Source organism: Buteo buteo, chromosome 11, assembly GCF_964188355.1.
Source record: "Buteo buteo chromosome 11, bButBut1.hap1.1, whole genome shotgun sequence".
In the NCBI taxonomy this organism is placed as follows: domain Eukaryota; kingdom Metazoa; phylum Chordata; class Aves; order Accipitriformes; family Accipitridae; genus Buteo; species Buteo buteo.
In genome coordinates this window covers 36993689-37018325 of record NC_134181.1, presented here as the reverse complement: position 1 = coordinate 37018325, position 24637 = coordinate 36993689, and the positions used below count along the sequence as shown (strand labels likewise).

Genomic DNA, 24637 nt, shown 5'->3' with positions numbered 1-24637 from the left:
GTACCTGGCAGTGCTGAAAGACTGCTCTGGGGAGGTGCTTCCAACCCAGGAACAGAAACAATCTGTAAACACTTAGCACTTCTACTAGACTCTTAAGTGAAGAAGGAGGGTGGAAAAAAAAACAATCCCCCCCCCCCCCCCCCCCCCCCAAACGTACTAGAGTTTTCTCTCCCACTAATGCAAGTGTTTTCCATGTAAAATTATGGGAGCAAATGATGTTTTGGAACTTGGGCCTTAAAGGCCTATTGCTCACTCTGATGGTAAAGTTGCCCAGTGCCTTCACAATAGTCACTAAGACTTTCCTTTAGTCATAGCCAGGGGCACAAAACCTGCTGTTCAAAACGTAGCCTCACATCTGGTGGAGTGCCAGAAGGTATAACCGAGGTAGAGGGCTGTCTTACAAGACAGCAGGAGACAGATTAGCAGTGGCAGGAGCAAGGAAAGGCCAGTGACATTACTGAGGAACTTGGCACATGGCAAAGGCAGAGAACTAGAGAGCAACAAAAAGGCACCTTTCTTTAACAACAGAAAAAAAAAAAAAAAGATTTGAGAAGTGAGAGTTGTGGGTCAATGTTTATTGTGTAACCAAAATCATCTCTCCTTGCAAAGTAACTTGTGTACAGCCAGCAGCTTTCCTGCAGATGGCCAGGACTGTGTAATTTATGGGAACCTCAAGGGACATCCATAAATAGTCAAGGGTATGCTTTTCCTTAAGTCTCAGGCTAATCCTTATAATGAGCATAGAGGGGAAAAGAATGGTTGGAAGCAGGAACATACTATTCAAATTCATTCCCATGGCCTAACAGCAGAAATCTTTCACATCTCAGCTGACAACCAATCATTCATGATATTAATTTTCTGTCTGGTTATTTGACAGGTTGTTTTTTAATCAAACAATGGTGTTTGATTACATTTCATTAAAGATACACTGAATAATACAAGCACCACTTTTTTTCAAATGCATTTTCATTTGTCTGAAAGGACCCAGTTAGCAGTTAGCCTTGAACAGATTCCACAGTGATACAGATCATGCAGGAGACAAGTTAATCACTAACACCAATTACCATTAAAAGGACCTACCATGCATGCAAATTAGACCCAGGAGTCAACAGGCTGGGGTTTAATGTCACGGGCATCCACCAGATTCACCGAAGCCCTGTTACTCCTGTTAATGTTTTTCCTATTTGTGTCATTCTGCAGCACAGGGTGAGGAGTTAAAGGCAAAACAGAGCGGATTAATCAAACAAAACCACCAAACAAGTCAGCTTGAAGGAGCACAAGGGAAAATTAGTGATAGAGAAAGAAACAAGATCAGCAAAGGCACAATACTGACAAAAGCATCTGTAACAGCCAAAAGGCTGCACTTCCCTGCCATCATTATTCACAATTTTCAGCCTCTCTTGAGCCTCAGAGCCATGGTTATCAAACAATTCACAAGCCAGAAGACCCCACAGATATATTTGTTTCCCAGCATAGTGAGAGGGATGAGTAGCAGCTACTCAGCTCTGCTCAACTGAGGGCATGGCAGTGCATATGTCTGATGTGTACAGCAGGCTGAATTCAGGTTACCCTCTGTCTTGAAAACCAAGAGGCAGCACAGACCTTAGGAGACACATTGTGGAGTGAAATGTTTTTTCTCTTTTTCTCATGAAAGCAAAGCAGCTAACTCACTGAACTCTAGGTTGTGCTTCACTTCAGACATACACTGGAGTTTGGACTGCTTGAAGTGATTTTTAGGGTTGTATTGGACCACTTTAATGAATTTTGAATGGCAAAAATAACAACTGTTTTGTTCTTTCCTGCCTTAGTCTATTTTCCTTAGAAAGACATTTTCTGTCAAGTTCCTATTGATCGACATTCTTATGTCACTTAGTGGCTCCACTCCCACTGCATCCTTGCCAAACATATTAGAACTGTGATGAGGGAACTAGAAAGTTTATTTCGTTGACTCTGTTTCAAGCAGGGCCATCTCTTGCCACATTGGAGCAGGGGATCACACTGCATGACTTCAGTAATCAGCTCAGTTTTATCAGTTCCAAAAACAAATGAAGAAGCACAACCACCTCCGCCAGAAAGTCTAGCTGGGCAGCCTCCAAGAGGGTGCAGCCACACCCAGAACTGGCAAACTGAAGAGAGTGATCTGTGCTTAAAAAAAGGTCCAGCTGGATTGAAACCATTCTCCAGGGTATACCTTCAGGGAAAGGCAAAAGACAGCAAGAAATGCATGACCAGGCAAGTTAATACAGGCAGACTGATGCAGCAGGACATCTTCCCAAGTCATGATCTATGGAAGTATTTTTCTCCAAATCACATTTTTATTTCCCTTGTTCAATAACAGTGGGTTTTCCTTTCAATTGACTGAAGTTTAATTGTTTCCACTCAACATGAATCACCTGGATTTTCTGATATTATCAAGAACATGCTGAAGGTTATTAAGGACAGCCTTCTGCAGACTAACAATAGTGTTTCCTACCACTGACTTGTTTCAATGAATCCTCCTCTTCCTCCCCTTCCTCCTTGAAATTACTTCCCCAGGGAAAACACAAACTTATTTTGAGGCGAGGGAGAACTGATGGCCACCACATTAATCAACTTTTTAAAAGGTCTGCTGAAAAGGTACAGCAATGCAAAAGAAATTACACAGAGCCTACTAAGCCACATTTGCACACAACCCACAATACAAAGAGCTTTGTTAAGTAAGTTTTTTTTTTTTTTAATTAGGAAGTTGTCTATATTTGTTTTTAGAAGGCACATATGTAACTATGCATGTCTCTCCCTTCCTCTCCATCTCCTTGGCCCATGCCCATAGTCCACCATCAGGACTGTGAATGAGTGTTGCAGAAACAAATACTGTTCACCATGCTGCTGTACAGAGACTCACAAGATCACACCTACTTCTCATGGTGAAAACAATAAAGCAGCATGACAGTTTGAAGCGACTATTTTCAGAACAAAGGCTGAGCACAGTTATACACTTTATGGACAGGGAATACTGCCTGGACAAGGGTGACAGAACAAACACTTTATATTTTTACAACCTCCCCATTTGCAAGAATACAGTGATTGCCTGCACTTGCTCCTGCGCTGGAAAACAGCATTTTGTTTTTGTTTCTAGTTAGCCAAGTGCTAAGTTACAAAATAGTGCCTTCATCTGGGGGGAAAAAAAAACCCCACAACAAAACCCACCACCAAAAAACTCCAGCCCTTAACAGCCCCCTGTAACATACTTCATGCTGAGGACACCAGGCTTCCTTTCTTTTAAAGGCATTAACTAGCATTCAGCATTAAGAAGAAGCTCACTTTTAAAGGTTCTTTCTCCGAGGCATCCCCTGTGTTATCACTGGTCTTGTATTTGCGCTCCTTGTCCCGGTGATCGATGGTGGAGTACCCATCTGAGGAGAAATAACATGACAGTCAGGCATGAAGCACAAATAAGAGCAGGAATAGAGCTGATGCAAGCAGAATTCTTCAGCAAAGAAACAGGAATATAAACCATCAGAACCCAAAGATGCTGGCAGCCTGCTTTTCACATGTGCTCCAGCTCTGAAATTTCATTTTTACCAGCTTAAAACAAAACAGAAAAGCCCTCTTTTTATATCACTGCCAGATGCTGGCACTCATTAGCAAGCAGCACTGTTTTCATCCCAGCCTGCTGCACTTTTTAGTGTGCCCAAGGAAAGCAGCAAGTTGTCATCTCACGCCCTGTGGCTAATGAGCTTCAAATTCAGCCCAAAGCTTGTGTTCCTTGCTTAGCAGCCTGATTAATTGGCTGTGTTCATTCTCTGAATGCTCTGCAGCATGTTCCCACTCTTGCTGAGCCTGACTACTAGCAGGACATGACAATAATTTGGAAGAGTCCCCTTCAGAGCACTGAGAAAAAGGGCTTGTTGAGTTGGAAGAAATCTTGATGCAAACCCTGCTGTGCTTGGACTGTCTTTCATTACAAAGTAGCACCTCTTGGTGCTTTTTCTTCTGACAACTAAGAAACAATATGAAACCAAGATGAACACAAGGAAGAAAAGTGTGAGAGGGTTTTATAAGGAAATGCCTCTAATTATTTCAGAACCTTTACTTTGAATCATTGTCAGCCAATGCAAATCTTAATTTATTTTCCTGATGCATCAAATTTCCCTCATTATCAGTGACAAATAGATCCTCTCCTGCTCTGTTTTGGCAGCATTGTAATCTGGAGTAAATGACACTCAAATTTATAGCTCCTTGTAGGCTTTTGTTTTTCCCTATGTAATTGAGGGATCATTAATGTTTTCATGTCCTGTCAAACTGGGTTCTTAGAATACCACAAAAAGGTTTTACATAAACTATCAAAATGCTCCTCTCTTGGTTTATTACTTGCCTGCAACAGGTCAAGTCAGTCATATTTTTTGTGCTGTTCCCATGGCATAAAAGAGGCACTGTTTGCCCACGTAACAAAAACACACACAGCTAGAGACACTCGTACCAAATGCAGTCGCAGGGCAGGGCCCTAAATGATGTTTATGCTGGCCACTGCCAGGTTAGTTTTAAGAGCTGTAGTTTTCCTTTATATCACATGAATCAAAGAGCACACAGACCTGCAACAAGCACCCGAAGTAGTGTATGTTTATGACATCATGGATAGTAACAGATTATTTAACCATACTGCCTAAAAATACCTAAAGAATTTTGGAGTTTTACATGTAGTACACAGATCTTGAAGCATGAAAATAATTGCTACACAGAGCTTTACTTACAATTATTTGTTGACAATGAAGATGCCTAACATTCTTGGCTATTCCTTTCGAACAAAAAAGAAAAAAACTTAAAGCCTACCAGCTGCATCCAGCTACCCAGCCAGCATTTGTGGAGGAACGCATGACCAATAATTCTCTTTCAAATGACAGGCATGAATACTGCTAGTAAGTCACATCCTAATCTAAAGATTCGTCATTTATTTAGAAGTAAATAGTTTACATAGGTATGTATTTAAATGATGGAAACGTACCGACTCCCCCCCCCCAAAAAATCAGACAACTAAGCAGTAGCTTTTTACAATCTAATATTAATTATACTCACAATGATGTAATGGATCACTTTGCATTTTTGTAGTGCCGTTATCATGGGTGATCCACAAATATTTTTTAAAAGAATTGCTAAGGTACAAAGGAAACCTTTAACCTGCGCCCAGAAAGCAACAGCTACTAAGTGAAGTATGGCAACTATGACACTTTCCAGAGAGCAAGGTCAGAAGTAAGGACTGTAGTCACAAAAAATTAAAAGCACAACAGATCTTTAATACTACTAAAAAATTAAAAAAACATGCTTAGCCAGGACAGCAGCAACAGGAAGATCAAGCTTTTGCACAGTGGCAGTAATCTAACAACGAAGAACAGTCAAGAACTTTGTTCTTCATATCTAAGCTCCAACATATTTTGCAATTCATACTGTCAGCCTACTCTTGTGTGGTCTGCAGGCTAACAGTGCCACACACATCAGCACTAATGGATTATGTGTTTCTAAAAACCACACACTGTGCTATGACTCTGTCAAGATGAGCAGCAGCAGAGATAAGAAGTTCATGATTTGATCTAAAAATGAGAAATATCTTGAAGGAGTCTGCATCAGAGAAGTAATATGTCAGTGCCCCATGAGCCACAGATCTCCAAAGAAATTAGAAAGTACTGCTTCTCCCACATTTCAGGTTCATTGTAAAAAGTGATCAAAATTAACTCTGTTTCTGTGGCATAAAGGAGACCTACACAGATCTTGCAGATCTTACTGCTCCAAGGTATAAATGCATTATTCTAATACAATCCAATGTAGAGACAAAAGTTACTTCGGTCAATAGAGGCACATTCCATTTTTGGCTTGTTTATTCCTCCCTCTCAACTTTCTGCTTGTTGTCTTCTGTATTGCTTCACCGAGTATCTCCCATTCGCTCTGCAGCAACATTTTTACGTCCTCACACATTACAGGACCAAATGCCTGCTGAGTGTCTGTCCAGTCGTGCCCTCACGCAGCTCTCATCTTATAAAGATCAAATCTCTGGACCCATCAAAAAGGAGGAGAAGGAGAAAGGAAAAGTTACGCCTGAAGATGGGCACACAGGACAGGGGCATCTGAACTATTTGTCTCTAGCCTGAACAATTCCCAGCTCACAGATGCTCTTGTCTGACTGGCTGTAGGTTAATTGAGGCACAGGTATAGTTTTAGAGAACTCACGAATTTGGCATACAGCCTCAAGGATCACAGTTCTGCTGCTTCTACAGACAGCTCAGGGTCACAGCCACCCTCAGGCAGCACTGTGACAATAAGCATTGATGATCTTCAGATTACTCGGTGCAGAGCCACTTGTCTGGAGCTGATGAGGTCTGACAGACCTGAGCTATCTCTGCACTGGGCTGTCAAGTGCATCCCACAGTAACTCATAAAACATGTTTTCTTCCATCTCCCAGGACATCCACGCTCTACCCAGGCCTTCCTATTGCTCCAGACAACAGGAATCTGACTGGTCTAGTACTGCCAGCTAATGGGGAATGTATCTTTCTGCCTCCCTAGCCACACTGACAGTCAATTAATTTCCTTTACAGAGAAGGATGACCCCCACAGCATTAGCAAACAAGCTGAGATACCAATAGCAATTTTCTTTTAGCAATCTTGAAAAAGAGTCAACATGGGTTAACAGTAGAGGCCCAGGCACCAAGACAGCTTAACTCTGATAAAAAGAGGCAACAGATGAGCAGCGAACAAGCAGTCTTGTACACTGGCAGGGGAGCAGGATAAACACTCTGGGCTGGAAGGACCTGGCTGAATGGATGGGAACCTCTAACATGGGCATGGCAAGGAAATTCACTGAGTTCTGCACTGGCACACTCTAACGTGTTTGAGGCAATTACGGTTCAGTACCGAAGCAGTACAGCAGAAAGATAACTATGCAACCTGGAAGCATCTGAATTAAATGAAATGGACAACATAACGCTGGAGACAGATGAGAATTCTCTAGAAGACAGTGAATATAAAATAGGAAGATGTTAGGGCAAGTGAAATCAGAAAGAGAGGAAGGCAAGGGAAAAACACACAACTGAAACCAGGGCACAGGACTTTCTGCAGTAAAAAGAAATAAAAAGATAAGCTGGGATGCTGTATAACTCTGTCTGGTACTCTGTCATGCATTGTCTTTGCAAACGTAAGTGAGGTCAGTCTCTCCTGGAGGCTCAACGTAGACTGCTGTGGATTATGTGGGGATACAACCAAACTCCTTACTGGAGGTACAAACCCAGAGGACTGCATGTTGATGTTCTGCTCCTTGTATCTGCCAGTTCACTCCAGAGTGGGAAAAGAACAAAAACTCCATAATACAACAGTCCACAATGAAGTTAAAATCAGAAAATGTAGTCTAGAGCAACTCCTCATGTAAGTATGCCCATAAGACAAAAAACATACAGCATTTGGAAGAGCCTGAAGGAAAGAGAGTTGATATTTCAGTTCCTTGCAATTAAGGATAGTAAACTGGATAAATTAATTTAGTCTCTTCTCAGTTGACATACGAAACAGCACAAAGTCATAGTCAAATTGGAGTTAAAAAGCACTCAAGAGCTGGGGTCAAGAAAACTTCACAGATTTCATTTTCTAATAGTGATAACAAGACTGGAGAACAGAACAGCCTAGAGAATCTGCCTGATGTTGTACACATGCTGCTAATTTGCATTTAATTTTGTACTCAGAGCTGTACCAGTAACTCCTGAAAGCATAAGGCAACACTTAACATTGAGACCATAAACAATCAGCACTGCCCATCCTGCAGCACCTGCTAGCACACAGCTATCCTGCCAGGCAATCTTCTCTGAAGTTATTTTCTTCCATTGTGAGAACAAATGTTTCGGTGTTCCCTTAGGCAAAATACATATGGACAGTTGATTCATGGCAGGTGGCATGTCATTTTTCTAAGAATATGAAAGGTAATATATACCTGTTATTTTAACTTCTGAACATTCTTGGCTTTCAGCTTGGTTCTAACTTGCTATTTTTTCAGCTACAATCACAAATAGCAATATATGAAACTGTTTGATTTGGAGGCATTAATGTAGATATTTAAATAAAAATAACATCAACTGGAAAAAGTCAAACAATTTCCCAAGAGAACACACAGCACCTTTATCTACCTCACTAAAGAAAAAAAACCCTCTAGAAGTCTTAAATTACAGAGCTTATCAATCTCAAAGCACTCCATTGACAGTAAGTGGCTATTCTCAGACTATAGGAAAAGCCAGGCCTGGATAGATGCAGGTAAATGAAAGGTGGAGCCAGGAATATCATACATACTAACTTATTTTTGGTGTTACCTACAGAAAACAAAGGCAGAACAGATTTAAACACAAGTGTTACACTGAAGTAAATTTTCAACATTTTTTTATCCTTCTGAATCCCCAGACTTCCAGATCTGTAATAGGGAATGCAGCTGCCTGAAGGGCCAGAAACTAGAATGAAAGCTAGGTCAGTGTATCTCCATTATGTGCTGAAAGTAGTTGAGAAATTGGTGTGTACACTCTACACGTATTTAAAAGAAAAAAAAGGCAGGAGAAAAGAAAAAAAGACGATGACCAATCTTTTGTAAGGTAATGTTCTGTTTTTAAATGTCAGCTTTATCCATCTGAAAGAATATCACCTAGAGAAATAGTTGAACTTTCCTGGAAGTGACAGCGTGCTCTATTGAAACAGACAGAGGGTTTGATCTATGACTGAATTTACCTGGGCCAAGTTCATCCATAGGTATCATATCACGACTCCCAGCCTTCTCATTATCTATAAAACACAAACATTGAAATTACTTGAGTTACATTTGCTTTTCTCAACACCTTTAAATTAGTCACAGGACCAGAGAGGTCCGTGAAGTACTAAATGCAGAGACTATTGTAAAAAAACCCCAAACTATTTAACTGTTACCCATTCAGAAAGGGAAGTTTGATTTCAGCTCTCCAGAGACCACGTGTAATTCTTGCATTTTCTGCTCTGGCACTGTAATATAGAACTCCCTCTCTGCAAGTGATAACAGAAAATGCAGTTCTGCTTTGGACTACCTGCCGCTTCTCTCTGGTCTCTCCAGAATAGAGGAGAAAGAAAATAAGTGAGGGTGCAGCTTCACATGGCACACAATCCAATCTAGTGGCCTGCTGAGCAGAAAGCTAACCCACAAAGAAAACAATAAGTTTATTGTCAGATCAGCAAACTGGCCCGAGTCATCCTGTGTCTGCATAATCTGCCAGATTTGATCAAAGACAGGGAAGGTGGAAACAGGCAAGGCAGTGTGGGGCTCTCTTTTCTGCAGTAATCTGCAGTTAAACGAGGTAAAGTGCAACATGGCAAACTCTGCTGTAGGAGACAAGATTTCTGAAAAGAAATTTTGACATCCGAGTGTTAGAAAGTAGAACCAGATTCAGAGACAAAGCAATCATAATGAAACTAAAGCTGGAGCTACACCAGTGTCGGTATGGCTGCATCAGGCCTGATGAACAAGCACAGAAAGGTTTAGCTAGCATTTGGATAAACCATCTCCAATGAAAAAAACTGCACAGTAGAGAAAGAAGCACTGCCAAAACAGGCACATTTATTTAGAAAGAAAAAGACTCCAGTACTAAGTAGGGGTAAGGCCAAGCCCACTGCCTGGCTAAAGGCTAGATTTATTAATATATAACATTGTCAAACAAGGCTGTTCTCCTCTTTCAAAGTTCCAACTCACGTCTATCCCAAATCTGCTGAGGAAGATTTAACTGATTATTTTGCATACAAGTTGAGAAAACAAAATCAGTAGTGTACATTTCACAAGGGAAGGAATACTATCCATATCCAGCTAATAGGATTGATCTTTTCAGAACTGTGAGGTAAAAAGTACCACCTAAATAGTACATTTTTACCCACTCACTGCTGGCCCTATCACTCCTATAACACAGATGTGGCAAATCTAGAAAACAAGCAAGCAAAGCACAATAGAAAAAGTGATAAAGAGCAGAACTGACCTTGACTTTTATCCACCAGAGGCAAAGTGCTGTCGTCATAGCCAGACCTGCCAGCAATACCTTTGGAACCCTTTGGAGTTGCAGAAACAGACTACAAGGCAAAAATCACACAAATACAAAATTGCTACTCAGGGAAATCGAACAAGAAAAATAAAGAAACCAACAGTATGGAGAGAGATCACAGAATGCTGCTAAGCCTCCCTTCTATTGATAATATGACACTGGAGTATTTTTTATTTTCATATTTGTTGACGGAATATTTTTCCTGTTATCTAAAAGGCAGCATTGTTGGTCTGTGAAAGAAGCTCAACCTTTTCACAAGGAAAGATGAGGAGGCTGCATGTCAAGAACAGGTGGCTGCCCTACACTGCTAGATGGAATGTTTCAAATGAGAGACAACTGAGAAAAAGACATGCTAATTCTTACTCCAGTAAAGCATGGGCATTTGGCCTATACTAGGTTTTGGAAGTATGCCACCTCAAGAGCTGCATTTCACAGACCACTGAAGAACATACCCAGCAAGTATATGCATGATGCTGTGACTGAATAGATTACAATACATTGTTCTATCACCTAGAAGAACAGAACCAAAGCCCACAATCTATCAGCTTGTAGTATTAGGCTAAGTTAGCACATCCTCCACTCAGGCATTTCCATAACTACTAACTAAATCTAAGACTCAGCATCTTTACCTGGAAGTGTGATTTGTTCCACCCATCCTTCTGCAGTGCATTTCGTAGTTCTTTATAGCTCCAGATCATCTGAAGAACATGAGATGCTGCTTTTGTTTCTCTGGGAGACTGGCTGATTTGCAAGACAAAATTAGAGCTTAAGTATCAAGCAATGTAAGACTATTCATAAGTTGACTACTTTGCACCACAATATCCAGAAGATATTTAGTACTCCATACAGCTATCCTTTGAATCTATAAGCTATAGGATATATGTGAAATCATTCAGTGACTTCTTCATATCCATAGGTATTTGCTGACACCCCCCCCCCCCCCCCCAAAAAAAAATCCAAACGAAAAGTTGTAAATTGTGCAGATTTCTGGGTTGTCACATGTATTGCTGGGGAAGCACTGAGACCAGGGTGACTCTTCTGTCTTGTAGTTGTCATTAACGTAATACAGATGGATTCCATCCTGCCTTGATTTATTTAGAAAAAAAACCAACCCAAACCAAGTTCTAAGCCACTTTTCAAACCTTCACCCCAACTTACATATATTCCTCACAATTCAATTAAGTTGCTTCATGGTTTAGAATACCTTACAAAGCAATTTGGGTCAGCAAAAAATAAGCTGTTTTTAATCAGACAATGAAATTTTATCCATTCCTTACTAAGTCAGTACACAAGCACCCTCTACAAAATAATACAGGGCTGGATTCTTGGTTGGCTCTCATATTTCGTAACAATGCAACACAACGAAGTCTTCAGCTACTCTCTCAACAGTTTGCTGAAAACACACCTATAAAGAAGCTCATGTCTAACTGGCTGAACGATATGAAACACTTTTCTCTAAAGCAGTCAGAACACAGTTTTCAACTGAACTGCAGAGTGAAAATTTGCCACTTCAGATTACTACCACCAGGCCTTCAGCCAGAATGACTACTGCACATCATTAACCATTTTACTTAAAAGAAACAGATTTCATCGCTGACATTCCAGGAATGGAACGCTGCCACAGAAAAAAGGCCTCCCACACTAAAAATAAAGATCATGGTTTCACTGCAAATGATGTCTGCTAAATGAATACATGGTGCTAACATGTATCTGACAAGGAGAGAGCATGTCTTAACATGACTGAAGTGACTACTCAATAAACTTTTTTTTTAATCAAGTAAACCTATTAAAGGTGCTGACTGGTTTTACTGCATATATATTAATTGCTCTAAAATTAAAGGCTCTGAAAGGTTAGGATGCTTGAGTACTTTCACAAATAAAACTGCTGTTCATAGTGACATCTTCATGTTTGCAGTGAGTTCTTACGCATTTTGCTTTCAACTGTCACTTACCTTGACTTGCTGATAGCTACCAGCTTCTGAATACCCTGTGTCTGGATCAGAGACCTTGCATTTTCTGAGCTGTCAGTAATGATTTCATGGATGGTATTCAACACCGCAACCACTGTGTCCTCTTCCAGGTTCTTTGCGGATCTCTGCTGCCTGCTGGGCAAATTTCTTACCAGTTCACCCATGGCATAACTACCTAGATAAGGGGAAGAGATACCATTAGTCAGCCCTGATAATAATTTCAGCTTCCCATCCTGAATGATAAAACTCAAGGGTGTTTGCCATGTTGAAAAACTAATAATGCACGTTTTGAACCTCAAGACTGTAACTTAACAGTGTATTTATCATTCATTATTTCAAGGTGATTGAGAGTTGATACCCAAGACAAAGTCCTTCGTCATGAACACTAAAAGGTATTGAGAGGGGGGGGAAAAAAAAAGCGATCTTTATTGAGAATTTTACAACCAGCATCTATTATACTTCGCACTGCCTGAGGCAAAAAGCATCCAGTAGCTGCTGCTGATGCCACATATTCATGCTAATACACGCACATGGCTTACTCAGCTTTGTAATAGGTCTTCTGGGGCAAGGTGTGCAGCCATGCATTTATTAACCTTCCCCCAACAAAGGTAAGAGTATTTCCTCCTGGGTGCCATTAGCCTTCTCATTGTATAGTACTGGAGAAAAAACAAGGAGTCCAGAGTTTATCACTCCCAGGTGTCCGTCTGTACCATTTGCCTAGCTACAACTCTGAACTATTAAGAAAAGAACCTGATGTATTAAGGCGGAATTCCACCTTGTTATTTGTTAGTATCAACTTCAGTGATGGCCCTAAACGTGTGACCAGTACTTCCTGGCCTGACAAGGTTATAGCCTAAACAAATAAATCAGTTAAATACAGAGGCAAACTCAACTCACAGCTGAAACTTTCAAGATTCCTGCTTATGGGCAGGTGAATGCTAATTTACCTCCTTAGATAGGAGCTAGTGAGCACTGCTGTAGAACTAACTTGAAGAAGAGTGAGTTGTTTGGTGTCCAGCTTCTACAAGTACCTATCACACAAAAGGCTGAGAAGGGAAGGAGGAAGCAAGAAAAAAAGGGACAACTTTAGAGCCCACTGCGCTTCCTCAGGTTAGTTCAACATGCCAAGGGCAAGACTCCCACTTTATCTAAATAGCAGGCCTAAGGAGCAACGTCTCCATAACCACCACGTGCGACTAGAAGCACAAGTGCCATGTCAGCCAGAGCTAAGGAAGAGACAAGAAACCTCTTAACCCACCCAATCCTCTGCACACCTACACATGCTCCCCTCTCCTGCAAAAATCTACATCAGTTTTTACTCCTGAGTTAGAGATTTCCCTCAAACCACGGCTTGACTGAATGGGCTGGAAATGCATTCTGAGATGACAGCACTCCACTTGGTGGCTACAGAGTAATCTTAGATAGTGCAGATGAAAACTGCACACAAAATGAATCCTGAGCACAAGTGACAAAAAATGTGAGGTCTCTCAAGGGTATCCAAGATCCCAGCCTGGTTAGAAAAGTTCAGAAGATACCTATAAGATCTTTATTGCGACGATCCATGGAAAGGTTTCTCAGGGCAATTGACACAGCCCTCACAACCTTGTCGGAGTCAGATTGGAGCAGCTCCACAAGCACTGGTAAGCCTCTCTCCTTCCGCACTGTTGCACGGATGTACGTGGACCACTGATCAGAACGCACAAGGGAAAAGAAACAACAGGAAGTATTGTGAGTTCATATACCTGCTCTTTCCTTGCCCCGGCATTTCTTTCAGTGCTGTAATTCTTTTTTTTTTTTTTAACCTGCAAAGACTAGTTAGGTTGTGTGTGGTGATGCATCTATAACTTAACCCACCATTCAAGCTCATCAAGCACAAAGAAGAAAGGATATAGGAGTTCATCCTACAGCTTAGCAAGCTGCTAGGCAAAGAGGACAGAAATAGAAGGAAGGAGCATCATCTGCCAGCATCTGTTCTGTACACACCTCAGTATGAAAACACATCCCTCTGGGTCAGGAAAATAGAGGTCATTTGGAGGGAACAGTAAAGCATCCAAAGCATCTGTTATCTTCCCCCACCCTCAATTTCATGCTTTTATTCTGTTTCATGATTGATTTTAAAATAAATGGTATTCAAGACAGCTGTGAAACACCACCCTGCTGATCCTCAGGCTGCTGATCAGTCCCACTTTACCATGCGGTTCTAGAAGTGATCAGGCATACCTTTGAAGAACTGCCTGATTAGTGCTGGGGATGCTTCAGAGAGGATATCAGAGGACACTTTGGAGTGCAGTTTCCTGAGCAATCTGACAATCCAATGAATTAAGTATTCAGGACAATCATCTAACAACAAGCTTTTCTAAATGGACAAAGCAATGGTTAAGTGGTTTAAGCAGTAAAACCTGCTCATGGTTAAATCGTCACGAGCTCAGTGGCACTTCCACTAGGTAAATACCATCTGTCCAGAAGATGCAAAACATGTTAAGTGGGCAAATAAGATGGAAATTTCTTCGGAGTTCCCACCTCCTTAATTTTTAAAGGAGATGTAAATGCAGAAAGTAACAGCGCACTTATAATGGGACATAGCTTTGTTCTTTACTTACACAAGGGAAACAAAAGAGACTAAAGAGGAGACTGCGCTCACCATCCAGTTGCCGGCACTGAGATTCTGCAAAGCCCCTGCTGCAGCTTCCAGAGTGTTGAAGTTCTGACTTTCAGTGAGGATGGAGAGGTACAGTCGGACCACATCTGGCTGGTACAGTAATTCAAAACCTGCAGGTGGGGGAAGGGGAAAACAGAAGCAAGAGAAGCAGAGCAGGCAATGTATGAATAGACACATAATACACCTTTTATTTAATCATATAAGAAAACAGCCAAGAGAAAGCTACGCCACAGAAAGAAGGGCTTCTGCCACATCCAGGACATTTATCTGCAGTTGCTGAAAATGGTGCACACAGGAACTCAGGCACAGGACATTCACCTGGGCCAAAGGTCCCTTTGCTTGTCTTCAGGTTGACAATTTTTTCTGAAATCTGTGCTATGCTATGTACTGCCTAGCAGGCTAAGTACATGCTTGTAATAACAAGGTGACAAGAGACAATTTTTGTCTGCAACAATATTTGCATCCCTAGATTGGGTTGCAAATTCACCTTGCACTCCTGTTTTCATTCAAATCTCAGTACCTTTACAGACACAAACAACAGGGTCAAAGAGAGCAAGCTACACAATCCTATCAGCCATCCCCTTCTCACACCTAGGTGACAAAAGGAAGATGCAAAATGTCAAAGTGACTAGAATCCCCAATTGGTAGGGGCAGGGAGAAATGCTGACTCCATTTCAAATACTAGGTAAAGAAATACACCAGCATCGTACCACATTGGGAGACTGCGACAGACACATATGTTAACTAAATATCCCCAGAGTCGCTGCAACAGCTTTGCAGTTTAAGCACGACAGGAATGAGAACTATTCCCAGCTCTGCCACGGATTTCCTTTTGTGATGCCGAGTAACTGACAGTAGCATCCGTGTCTTGACTTCCTCATCCATAGGATTAGGATTTATCCATCTACCCACATTAAAATGCGGGTCTTGGGCAAGAACTATATCACTCCAAGTTGTTGCATATTTTGAAGCATTTTTTATCTATTTTTCTTCACTAAGTGTGGCATGACACACTGCATCGATAGGGGAGGAGCGTGCAAGCATCCAGTTAAAGGACTTGCCAGACAAACACGATCTCAAAGATCATGGTGCTGTTCAGGTTATGTGAACAAAAAACTAAATCCCCTAAAGTGTTTTGGTGCGTGCAGGAAGGCACAAGCAACCTATGGTCAACGTAGACTCAATCTGCAGTCATTGTAGCTGGAAGACATTTCTGGATTAGTGGCTTTTGGGGTGTTTGCAGTAATTAAAGTTCAGCAGGCATTACCTATGAAAGGATTTCCGGAAAAACGTGACATGAAAGAAAGCATAAAGGTGTGAATGAGCTTGAGCGAAGAGGAAATTTGAAGCTTGTTTTGAGCAGAAGAAATTTTTTTTATTATTTGTACGCATGAAAAGAATGTTTTTCACATAACAAGATGCTGTCCTAGAAGGATAGCATAATTCAAAGTAAGTTTTCCACTAGCAAGACAGGAAACCTACAAACATGAATCACTTACTCTCTTCAGTATTTTCTCTTCAAAATCACCCCTCTCATACATATTTTTCAGCACATATCACAGATTATCGTATTTCAGACATCTCAGACCAAACCTAGAAGCAAGAAAACTGAACGATGCTACCCTATCCAGTGGATATCCTATCAATGTTTTCCTTTTTAAAATTCTTTGTTGCTAAAGGCTTTCTGAAATTAAAGCATTACATTTCAAATCTAACTGTTTCTCCATATTTTTCATACTAGTTATTGCTGTGGTGCTGCGTGAGTCAAGATCTCAGAACTCAATACTTTAAACCGTCTATAACATTACCCATAAACACAGGCCATGTTAACCCCCTGGATATATAGGTCTTATTTATCCCACTGAAAGCAAGAAAACACTTCATCGGACAAGGGTTTCTGTGCTCCATATCAAAAAAAATGATCTATGTATGAGGATCCATGAGCTCCCATGTGCTGGCTCATAATTTCCCTGCTCAGCTTCTCACATGCATCCCAGCACGCTTGCATTCTTTTCAAATGACTGGATAGTTAACCTGCTCCATGTCTGCGACTGGTTTTAATGCCACCACTTGCTCACTACATGACGCCCTACAGATATGTGCAAGCTGCAACAGATGGCAATCCCCAAAGGCATCCTGCCAATCCATACCACTTACTTTCCTCTTCTCCAATGTCCTCTCCTTGCGTTGGGATCATTGCCCTCTATATTGAATGCTGAGAAAAACTGTAGTTACTTAATACATGAAGCATGAACAGTTGTATGGCTTTTCTCCATTCCTCAAATAAGTTTGTGATTATCTGACTCCAATATGACCTTCATATCACCTTTTTCCTCTGCCACTTCGCAAGGTGAATTGGCAATCTAAGAACTCCTCAAGAAAAAACACTGCTGCCTGATAAGCGTGCAATATTCCTTTCCTGAACACTACTACTTAAAACATCTCTTAGGATAGCTTACTGGAATTTTGACGCTGTTATCTTTTAAGGAAGCTTTGCTGAAATGTAAATCAGATCAGCAAAAGAGATGAAAGCAGGTTCATTAAGAGATAATATTAATACAGAAAATTTACTGCTTCTGTATTTGAGCTCAGACTTGACTGTGGTTGAATAGTATACGATTGTTTAGCCAGTCTTCTCTGATGGCTTTGTTTTAAAGTGCCTAGTTATAATTTCAGCATACTTGGAAACAGCTCCACACACTCACCCTCTTCCACTATTTAAGTGCAGTCTACAATGTGCCCTTTCTGTCAGTCTATACGTTCTTTCTTGACTGGACACTTCCTTCTTTGCAGCACCTCACTGTGTATGAATACTAAGATGCAACAACCCTCTCACCTCTGCTTACCTCCTGTGGACAGAGCTGCATTCCAGTCACGCGCCTGCCACCCGCTTTCTGTCATTACTTCTCTTCATGCATGAAAGCCTCTTCTTTTTCCTACTTACTAATGTAAGAGCATCTCAAAAATGTCTTCACCTTCTCTCTTCAATAACGCACAGCATTTCCTCTACCAATTACCAGTACATTCCTACTTTGAGGCATAACCCCTTCGCCAGTCTGGTGGATGATTCCCACCTCACTCCACACACCCCCACCTTCCAACCACATTTATGCCTCTGCCCTATTAGTATCTTTTTTAAACAGAGTTAGCAAGTGCTACGCACTAGACATGAAACTCTGTCCTCCCTCATGTCTCTCCTGCTCCCCTCAACTGCTACATGCTTCCAGTACTGCAGCACTTCTGTGCCAGCCTGGTTATGCCGGAAAAAGGCAGGCAGGAGTTGCTAAAACAAAGTATTATGAATGCCCCTCATGGATGGCTGCTCATTAGCAGAGATGAGAACCTAATAGCGAGAAAGTTACTGCTGCACCAGAGGGTTTTTCCCTCATTGACAGCAAGCTGACACTTCTCATAAGCGTTATAGTCCTTTAAAAAGAAACAAACAAGTTTTATATTTTCTCCATCTGCCTCCTGTCCTAATGAATCCAGCTCTGCTATTTATAGGACGCAATTTGTCTGAATTATTAAAAATTTCCTTCCAGTGTTGCATGGAGGCCTCGCACGTTTTTCCATGAAGCACTTCAAGCACGTTCCTGCGAAGCACAGCTGGTCTCACCTCCATTAAGCACCTGCTTCTCTTCAAAACTGATTTCCTTAATTTCAAGATCATCTTAATTATTTTTTCAGGTAATGCTACTTTTGTGCCATATATGGCTAATTGCTTATATCCATTTTTTAAATGGAAATGAGAAAAGAGGGTCATTAGTGATAGGTAATACATCAAACGAGAAAAACATCCACTGTTTTTTTCTTTAAAAAGCTGTTTTAATTATAGTCCAGATTCAGCACTGCCCTTAAGAAGATAATTTCTCCTGGAATAAATGGGATTTTTCCATCAGCTACAGATTTGTGCTGAGTTGCAATCTACACTGTTTCCTCCTGGAAAAGCACGGGGATAAGTCATTTATTGCTTTTTTTCATTGCAGAAAGCAAAAGTAAACAAGTTCACTATATTAGCTTTTGCCTTTTAGAGAAACAGAAAATGCCTTGGACACTGATGTCATTCTGAGTGTCAGATATTTTACAGCATCTAAGCATTCCCCCCAGCTAATGGCACGAATGTGTATACAATGGGAGATCTTCCACATTAGACTCATCTTCACCAACATGCTGTAGTCTCATCTTTCTGAAAAAAAAGCAAGATGAGCTGCTTTGCAGCAGAGTTGCTCAAAATTGGCAAATGGATTAGTCCTGTGTGAAGTTCACGCTACCAGGAGGTGCCAAATGGATTATCCTTTATTTGCCCACAGAACAGTGACAGCACAGACAGCAATTTCAATCCTCATCGGAAAGCACCTGAGGAATTAACTGGGGCTGATTAGCCATCTCAATCCATTCAACCCTCAGTCTCTGTGCTGAGAATGATGGAGCAGTTCCTGGATTATCTCCTCCACAAACCTACTTGCTTTCATCTTGGCAAAGCTGATCCTGTACCTGTACTTAGCAACATTCTGGCAATAACATAAAATACTGAACCAGGTGCCTATCTCTGATACACCAGCTTAATCCCAAATTCAGACAACTCTCTTTGGAGCAAGGTTGCCAAATCTATTCCCCTTCACCACCCATCCCATTTAGGATTTATTCTCCCCCTACAGGCATGGGAAATTATACACATGTGGATACTGGTCAGATAAGAGTTCTACTGCTGTAGCAGAAATGTGCTGCTTCATTTTCTACCCATACAAAAACGCTGGGTTGCTGTTTAAAGAGAGGCAAATTTCATACATAGCTGGAAGGACACTGGCAACACTGTAGGAAAAAAATGAAAAAAACCCTAGCCCTAGGAAAGAAAAAAAAGATCACTAAAATGAACTCTGCTAGCTACTCATTCTTGTGTGTCCATAGGCACGTTTACGTTAGTGTTTTGTTCGGACCACTTTTGAAGCAAATTTCCCACTTACTGCGCTTTGGTTCCCAACACAGAGAAGTCGCAGCACCACCTGGATTCCTTTTAGGATGACACTAAACCAAGAGATGCACTCCAGGACCACACCGAGGGTGTGCTGACCAGGAATGGAAGTTCAAGGGCTGGTCTGCTCGCCCTGAGCCACATCGGTTGTGCTGGCCAATTCCAAGCGCAAGATGTGACAGCTACCGGCAGATGGAGCGAGAGGAGCCCAAACTGCAAATTCTCTGCAAGGTCATGTACTAACAGACTTTGTAGAATAAGAAAGCAGCTCCCTAAGCAACTGGGAAGCTATGAGCCAAAAGAAAAAAAAAAAAAAAAGGGAGAGAAAAAAAAAGAAATAAGAAAAAAAGTAAAGAATCCTGTCAGTAAAAGAAACGAACAATTTGATTCTGCAAGAAAAAAGCTCCACAGATCTTGGACTCCTGCCCTCTGCCAACAACAGGCTAGTAAGTAACTTCATTACAGCCTGTGTAGTTCATTGTTTGCAAGTTAAACAGCTGTAAACCTGAGTTCAGAATTATTTGCTACAGAAATGTTTTCAGAACATGTAAGCAACAAATCAGTCAAGCAGTTCAACCCTCCCATCTCAGGAATGCCCCACCCCGCAGTATGTTTTTATAGTAGACTACATGAAAAACCCCACAGAAGGCTGGGGGGACGCAGCTGGTTACTTTTATAAAAACAGTAATCAGATCCTTAAAAAAACCGACCCATCAGTTCCATTACATCTGTATGCTGTGCTTCAGCACCCAGTGCACAAAGCAGCTTGAATGCCAACATAAACTTGCAAGATTCTTCTAATTGAAAGGCTTAACAGTAGCAAAAATGCAGCCAGCTCCAACAGAGCCAAATGCTTGGCATAATCAATGGAGAATGCAGCTCGATGCAGATACATGGAGAATACCGAGTGTCATACAGCCCAGGCATAGCAAACTTCTGCAACAAATGAAGAAGAAATAATAGGTGGAAAGTTCTGAATAGTCCCTATAGCTTTCACTTCAAGGTACAGTACAAGTCAGGACAGGTATTACACTTTACTGCAGAGATTCAATCATGAATGCAGCATCCACCACTGAGCAGCAAGCAGCTCTGAAGACAGACAGAACAGCCTTTGAATAGTATTGAAAAGAATAACCAGAATAATACAGGACACATGAGACTCAAATCAGGCTTGAGGGAATGTTTAAGAGGAGGTTTTCTATTTAGAAAATGAACACCAGTGTGTGACCTTTCCAACTAATCTACTAAGTCACACACAAGTTCTAAAATTACGTAAACTCTTCCCAGCTTACCACATACTCCCACAATGAAAGAAGCAATGGCACGCTAGTTAAAAAGGGAAGCGAGCAACCCCTCACCCCAAAGGATGTGAACAGGAATGTTACCAGCACTACCAAGAGTGGAGGTATGCAAAAAAAACAACACAAGAAGCTAGGCTGACTGCAGGGAAGACAGAAAGGCAGCAAGGGAAGGAAATGGGAGGGCAAGGCAGTGCGGGAGAAATAAGGATGCCTGGGAAAGCAAACTGTCTTTTGCTATTTCGATTATTCTTTACATTTCCCAAGCTCCACAAGCTGTCATCAAAGTGACTTCTTTTACAGAGAGTGCTTTGTAAGAGGTTGGTTATATTCCACTTCATATCCAAATACGCAATTCAACAAAGAGATGGCTCAATTAAACACAACCCATTTTGACCTTGTGTGAGTTCCAGCACTTCTGTTTTCTGTGAGCAGACATTTTAAAGCTAATACAGTTTTCCTTCTCCAAAGGACCTGTAAGCAGCATTTCTCCCAACAGCGTTTGACACACTGCCCAGTAACAAAGGCTTTTTTCAAGCATATGCAGCTAAGTCTCTTGGCAACTGGAGATGTTCCGTTAACAACATTCTCTCCTCTGTTCACTAATCAGTAGCGAAGGCTCTGGAGGACTAATACTTAATAAGGATCTGAAAGTTGCTGCAGATAACTAGAGCACTACCCAAGCTACTAGTTCAAAAGGGGAACGCGCTGTCCCGGTAGGCCTGTTAATGAAGGGCAGGAAATACCTGGCAGCCAGGCTGATGCAGAGAAGGGAGAGATGCTTAGGGTCTCCACCAAAAGGGAGAGGAGCCATGTGGGTGAACTGCAGCACATTTAGGCATTTGAAGGTCACCTCTGGCAGCGTTTTTTGTTTGTTTTTGAGAAACACCATTGATACAAGCAAAAATGCTTTAGTCCCAAAATTAACATTAAGCCCTTTGGCTAAATGATTAAAATGGATGGTAAACAGCTTCTTCTACCCCAGTCCCGGAAGACTTGCATCTGACCTTGCAGACTTTAAGTACAGTATATTAAATGTTAACACTTGCTCTCTCGCCAGTTTCTCTGATCCAAAGTTATTTTTATTTACTTCACAGTGATCACTGAATGCATTTTCTTTTAAAGGGAACAGGACAATCATGTTATTCCAAAAGCAAGTCTCTTTCGAAACACAATTTGTATCTAAAAATCAAATGTGAAATAACATTCTCTTCCCCCTCTCACACACAGAACACACACTGGAGTCTCTGCTTTGTGAGCTACCTATCAAACATGATCTGTTCGGAAGTACAGATTCCCCTTTCCCCATAACCAGCTTACCATGGTGTCAGCAAGCTCCCAGAACGCACTCCAGGCTCTGCCTCACCACTGCAGAATCTCAAAATGGGACTTGGTTCAAAATCCTGGCTCACATACACAAGTGAATAGCAAACTAATTGGCACCAAAGGTCTGCCAGCTCTGCAGGGTTTCGCAGCATGACATTGCTAGCCGTGCAAGTGTACTGTACTCCTGGTAGCTCAGGCACACCTGAGACTCTAAGCTAGGGGTGAACACTCTCACCTGGAGAAGTTCTGCCTCTGCGGTAGTCTTATGGGTTGTGCCTTACTCTAGTCTCAACCACTACAGCATTTCAAGACAAAAACCAGATTAGGCTTATCGGGCTGGTGATCTCACTGAGAGTGGATCAATAGGCCAGGAGAACAGCAATGCAAATGCTCCTAGATGCGGGCAATCTTGCCTGCTGCCTCCAGGGAAGCTTCTTTGTGAAGCTTTCAGGTTGGACACATGCCTCTAACAGCTGATACCAAAAGGACACAGGGTACAGCGATGATGCGCATTGCACCGGGGACTTCTTAAACAGACAGCAATTTGGCCCATGCGTACAAGATCAATACCAAGCGTGTAATCGATCATGTTATGCTTCCCTGGGAAGGAAAACCTGAATTTTCAGATGCTGTCTGCTACATAACAGGAATATTAGAACAACAGTGGACAAAGTCAAATGTCCACGCTTATTCTTTTAGATCTCAGTGCTACTGCTGCTACTATTGACCATGGGTGCTTTTGACACGTCTGTTCCTATCTCTGCAAGGGTCCAGAATTACATGACTGACTTGTTTTCTTTCTCCTCTCTGAGAGGACCCAGATGGTAGTGCTTGGTGACCACTCACATGCCCTGAGGGCTCTCTCCTTGTGCGTGGCACCAAACAGCTCTATGTTGTCACCCCTCCTTTTCAGCCACAGATAGCAATTGCAAGGACTGCACAATCCACGCCAGAAATAAGAACATTGTCCAGCCCATCTGGCTTGTCTGCCTTGCAGCGTTTGGGCCAGTTATGCCAGTAGAAAATGCGGAAGCTCAGGGACGTGTCAACTTACTGTCCTCAGAGTAGCAAGCATAAGCCAAGAACATGTGGGGATGCCACAATAATCCAAATCGGTAGCACAGCCAAAGATTGTTCCCTGTTTGCAACTCTGGAAAGACGCAGTAACGAGGTGATGCTACAGAAAGCCTCATTTGATACAAGCAGGTGTGAAAATGGTCTCTCTTCTTAATGGGGAAAGCTTTTAAATGGAGGAATCTCTAGGCTGGAACTTGCTTACTCTCTGCCTTTGTAAGGCTTGAATTCACTGCTTTTTAGAGCATACTGCAAGCCTTTTCCATTTAGCTAAGCTTTCCCAAAGGAACAAAAGAAATACAGAAATGGCTGGAAAAGCTAATGAGGATGGGGAACTTGAGGAAATGCATTTTTACAACTATACATTCATGTATACATGCCAGAACATGTGTGTTTTCAGGACTTTTCCTTAAACTGAAAAAAACAAAACTAAGCAAAAACATTTTCCTTAGAAAACCCACATACAGCTCAGTAAAGCATGCTACTGCTTTTCTGATCATAGCTGCCATGTGATGCAGCTGAACAGACCTGAGGTCCGAGACAGACTCTTTTCACTGCCATTACTAGTGCAGATGACTAATTGTCCAGTCCAACGGTCAGAAGGTTTGAGCTTACTGCATAAAATGTGTTTATTAAAGACAAAGAGAGATACTGAGTGATTCCCTGAAAGAAAGCCCATTAAAAAAAAACAACCAAAAAACACAAAAATCACACCACAGCTCTGTCCAGTAATAAAATACAATGTGTTGCTGTATCTTACCAGTAAGTCCAAGAGCCTCATAACACACAAATGTCTTAGAACTAGAGTCATCACTGAAAATCAACAGCACTGTTAAGGGACTCCTTCCTTCGATTTGTGGCTGCATAGACCTGCCATTTTCTTTCCTTTTGTCTTTTGTGTGTGTTTAACTAAGGATCATGTGTTCCAAATTGCCCTTTTTTGGCCTCAAGCCCCTGTAAAACTCAGCTTTGCAGCTCCAGATGCCAATCAGCTGCTTTGACTCCAGGAAGCTAACGAGCTTTTAGCTTCTTCCCACCTCAGTAGCAGAAACCTGTCTGCAGAGAAAAACTTACTACAAAAGGAATCTTGCATTAGTCCTTGGCTCCAGATGCTGCTTAAGTAAATTTATTTTATTAAAAAGATTCTGACATTATTCAGAACTGTTTAAGTGTTGAACATCTTTATAAACTTACTGTCTTAAAACCCCAGCAAGTAGGGAAGCACAGAAAAGCGGAAGAAACTCTGCAGAAGGCAGCTGCATGGCGAAATAAAAACACCTACATGG

The 24637-nt window shown here is 41.5% G+C and overlaps 1 protein-coding gene across 3 annotated transcripts in view; it reads right to left on the bottom strand.

Moving 5' to 3' along the window:
* ARVCF (ARVCF delta catenin family member) overlaps positions 1–24637 on the bottom strand; it is a 152048-nt gene that overhangs the window by 1232 nt on the left and 126179 nt on the right. For 2 of the 3 annotated variants that reach the window (XM_075041533.1, XM_075041534.1), the window contains 8 exons: positions 14664–14791; positions 13558–13708; positions 12005–12197; positions 10682–10793; positions 9990–10080; positions 8725–8778; positions 3301–3392; positions 1081–1194 (listed from right to left, as the gene is read on the bottom strand). In XM_075041533.1, the coding sequence (XP_074897634.1) occupies positions 1093–1194; positions 3301–3392; positions 8725–8778; positions 9990–10080; positions 10682–10793; positions 12005–12197; positions 13558–13708; positions 14664–14791 (923 nt within the window). In that variant the 3' untranslated portion in view covers positions 1081–1092. The remainder of the gene's footprint in view (positions 1–1080; positions 1195–3300; positions 3393–8724; positions 8779–9989; positions 10081–10681; positions 10794–12004; positions 12198–13557; positions 13709–14663; positions 14792–24637) is intronic. The other variant, XM_075041535.1, reaches the window with a different exon arrangement.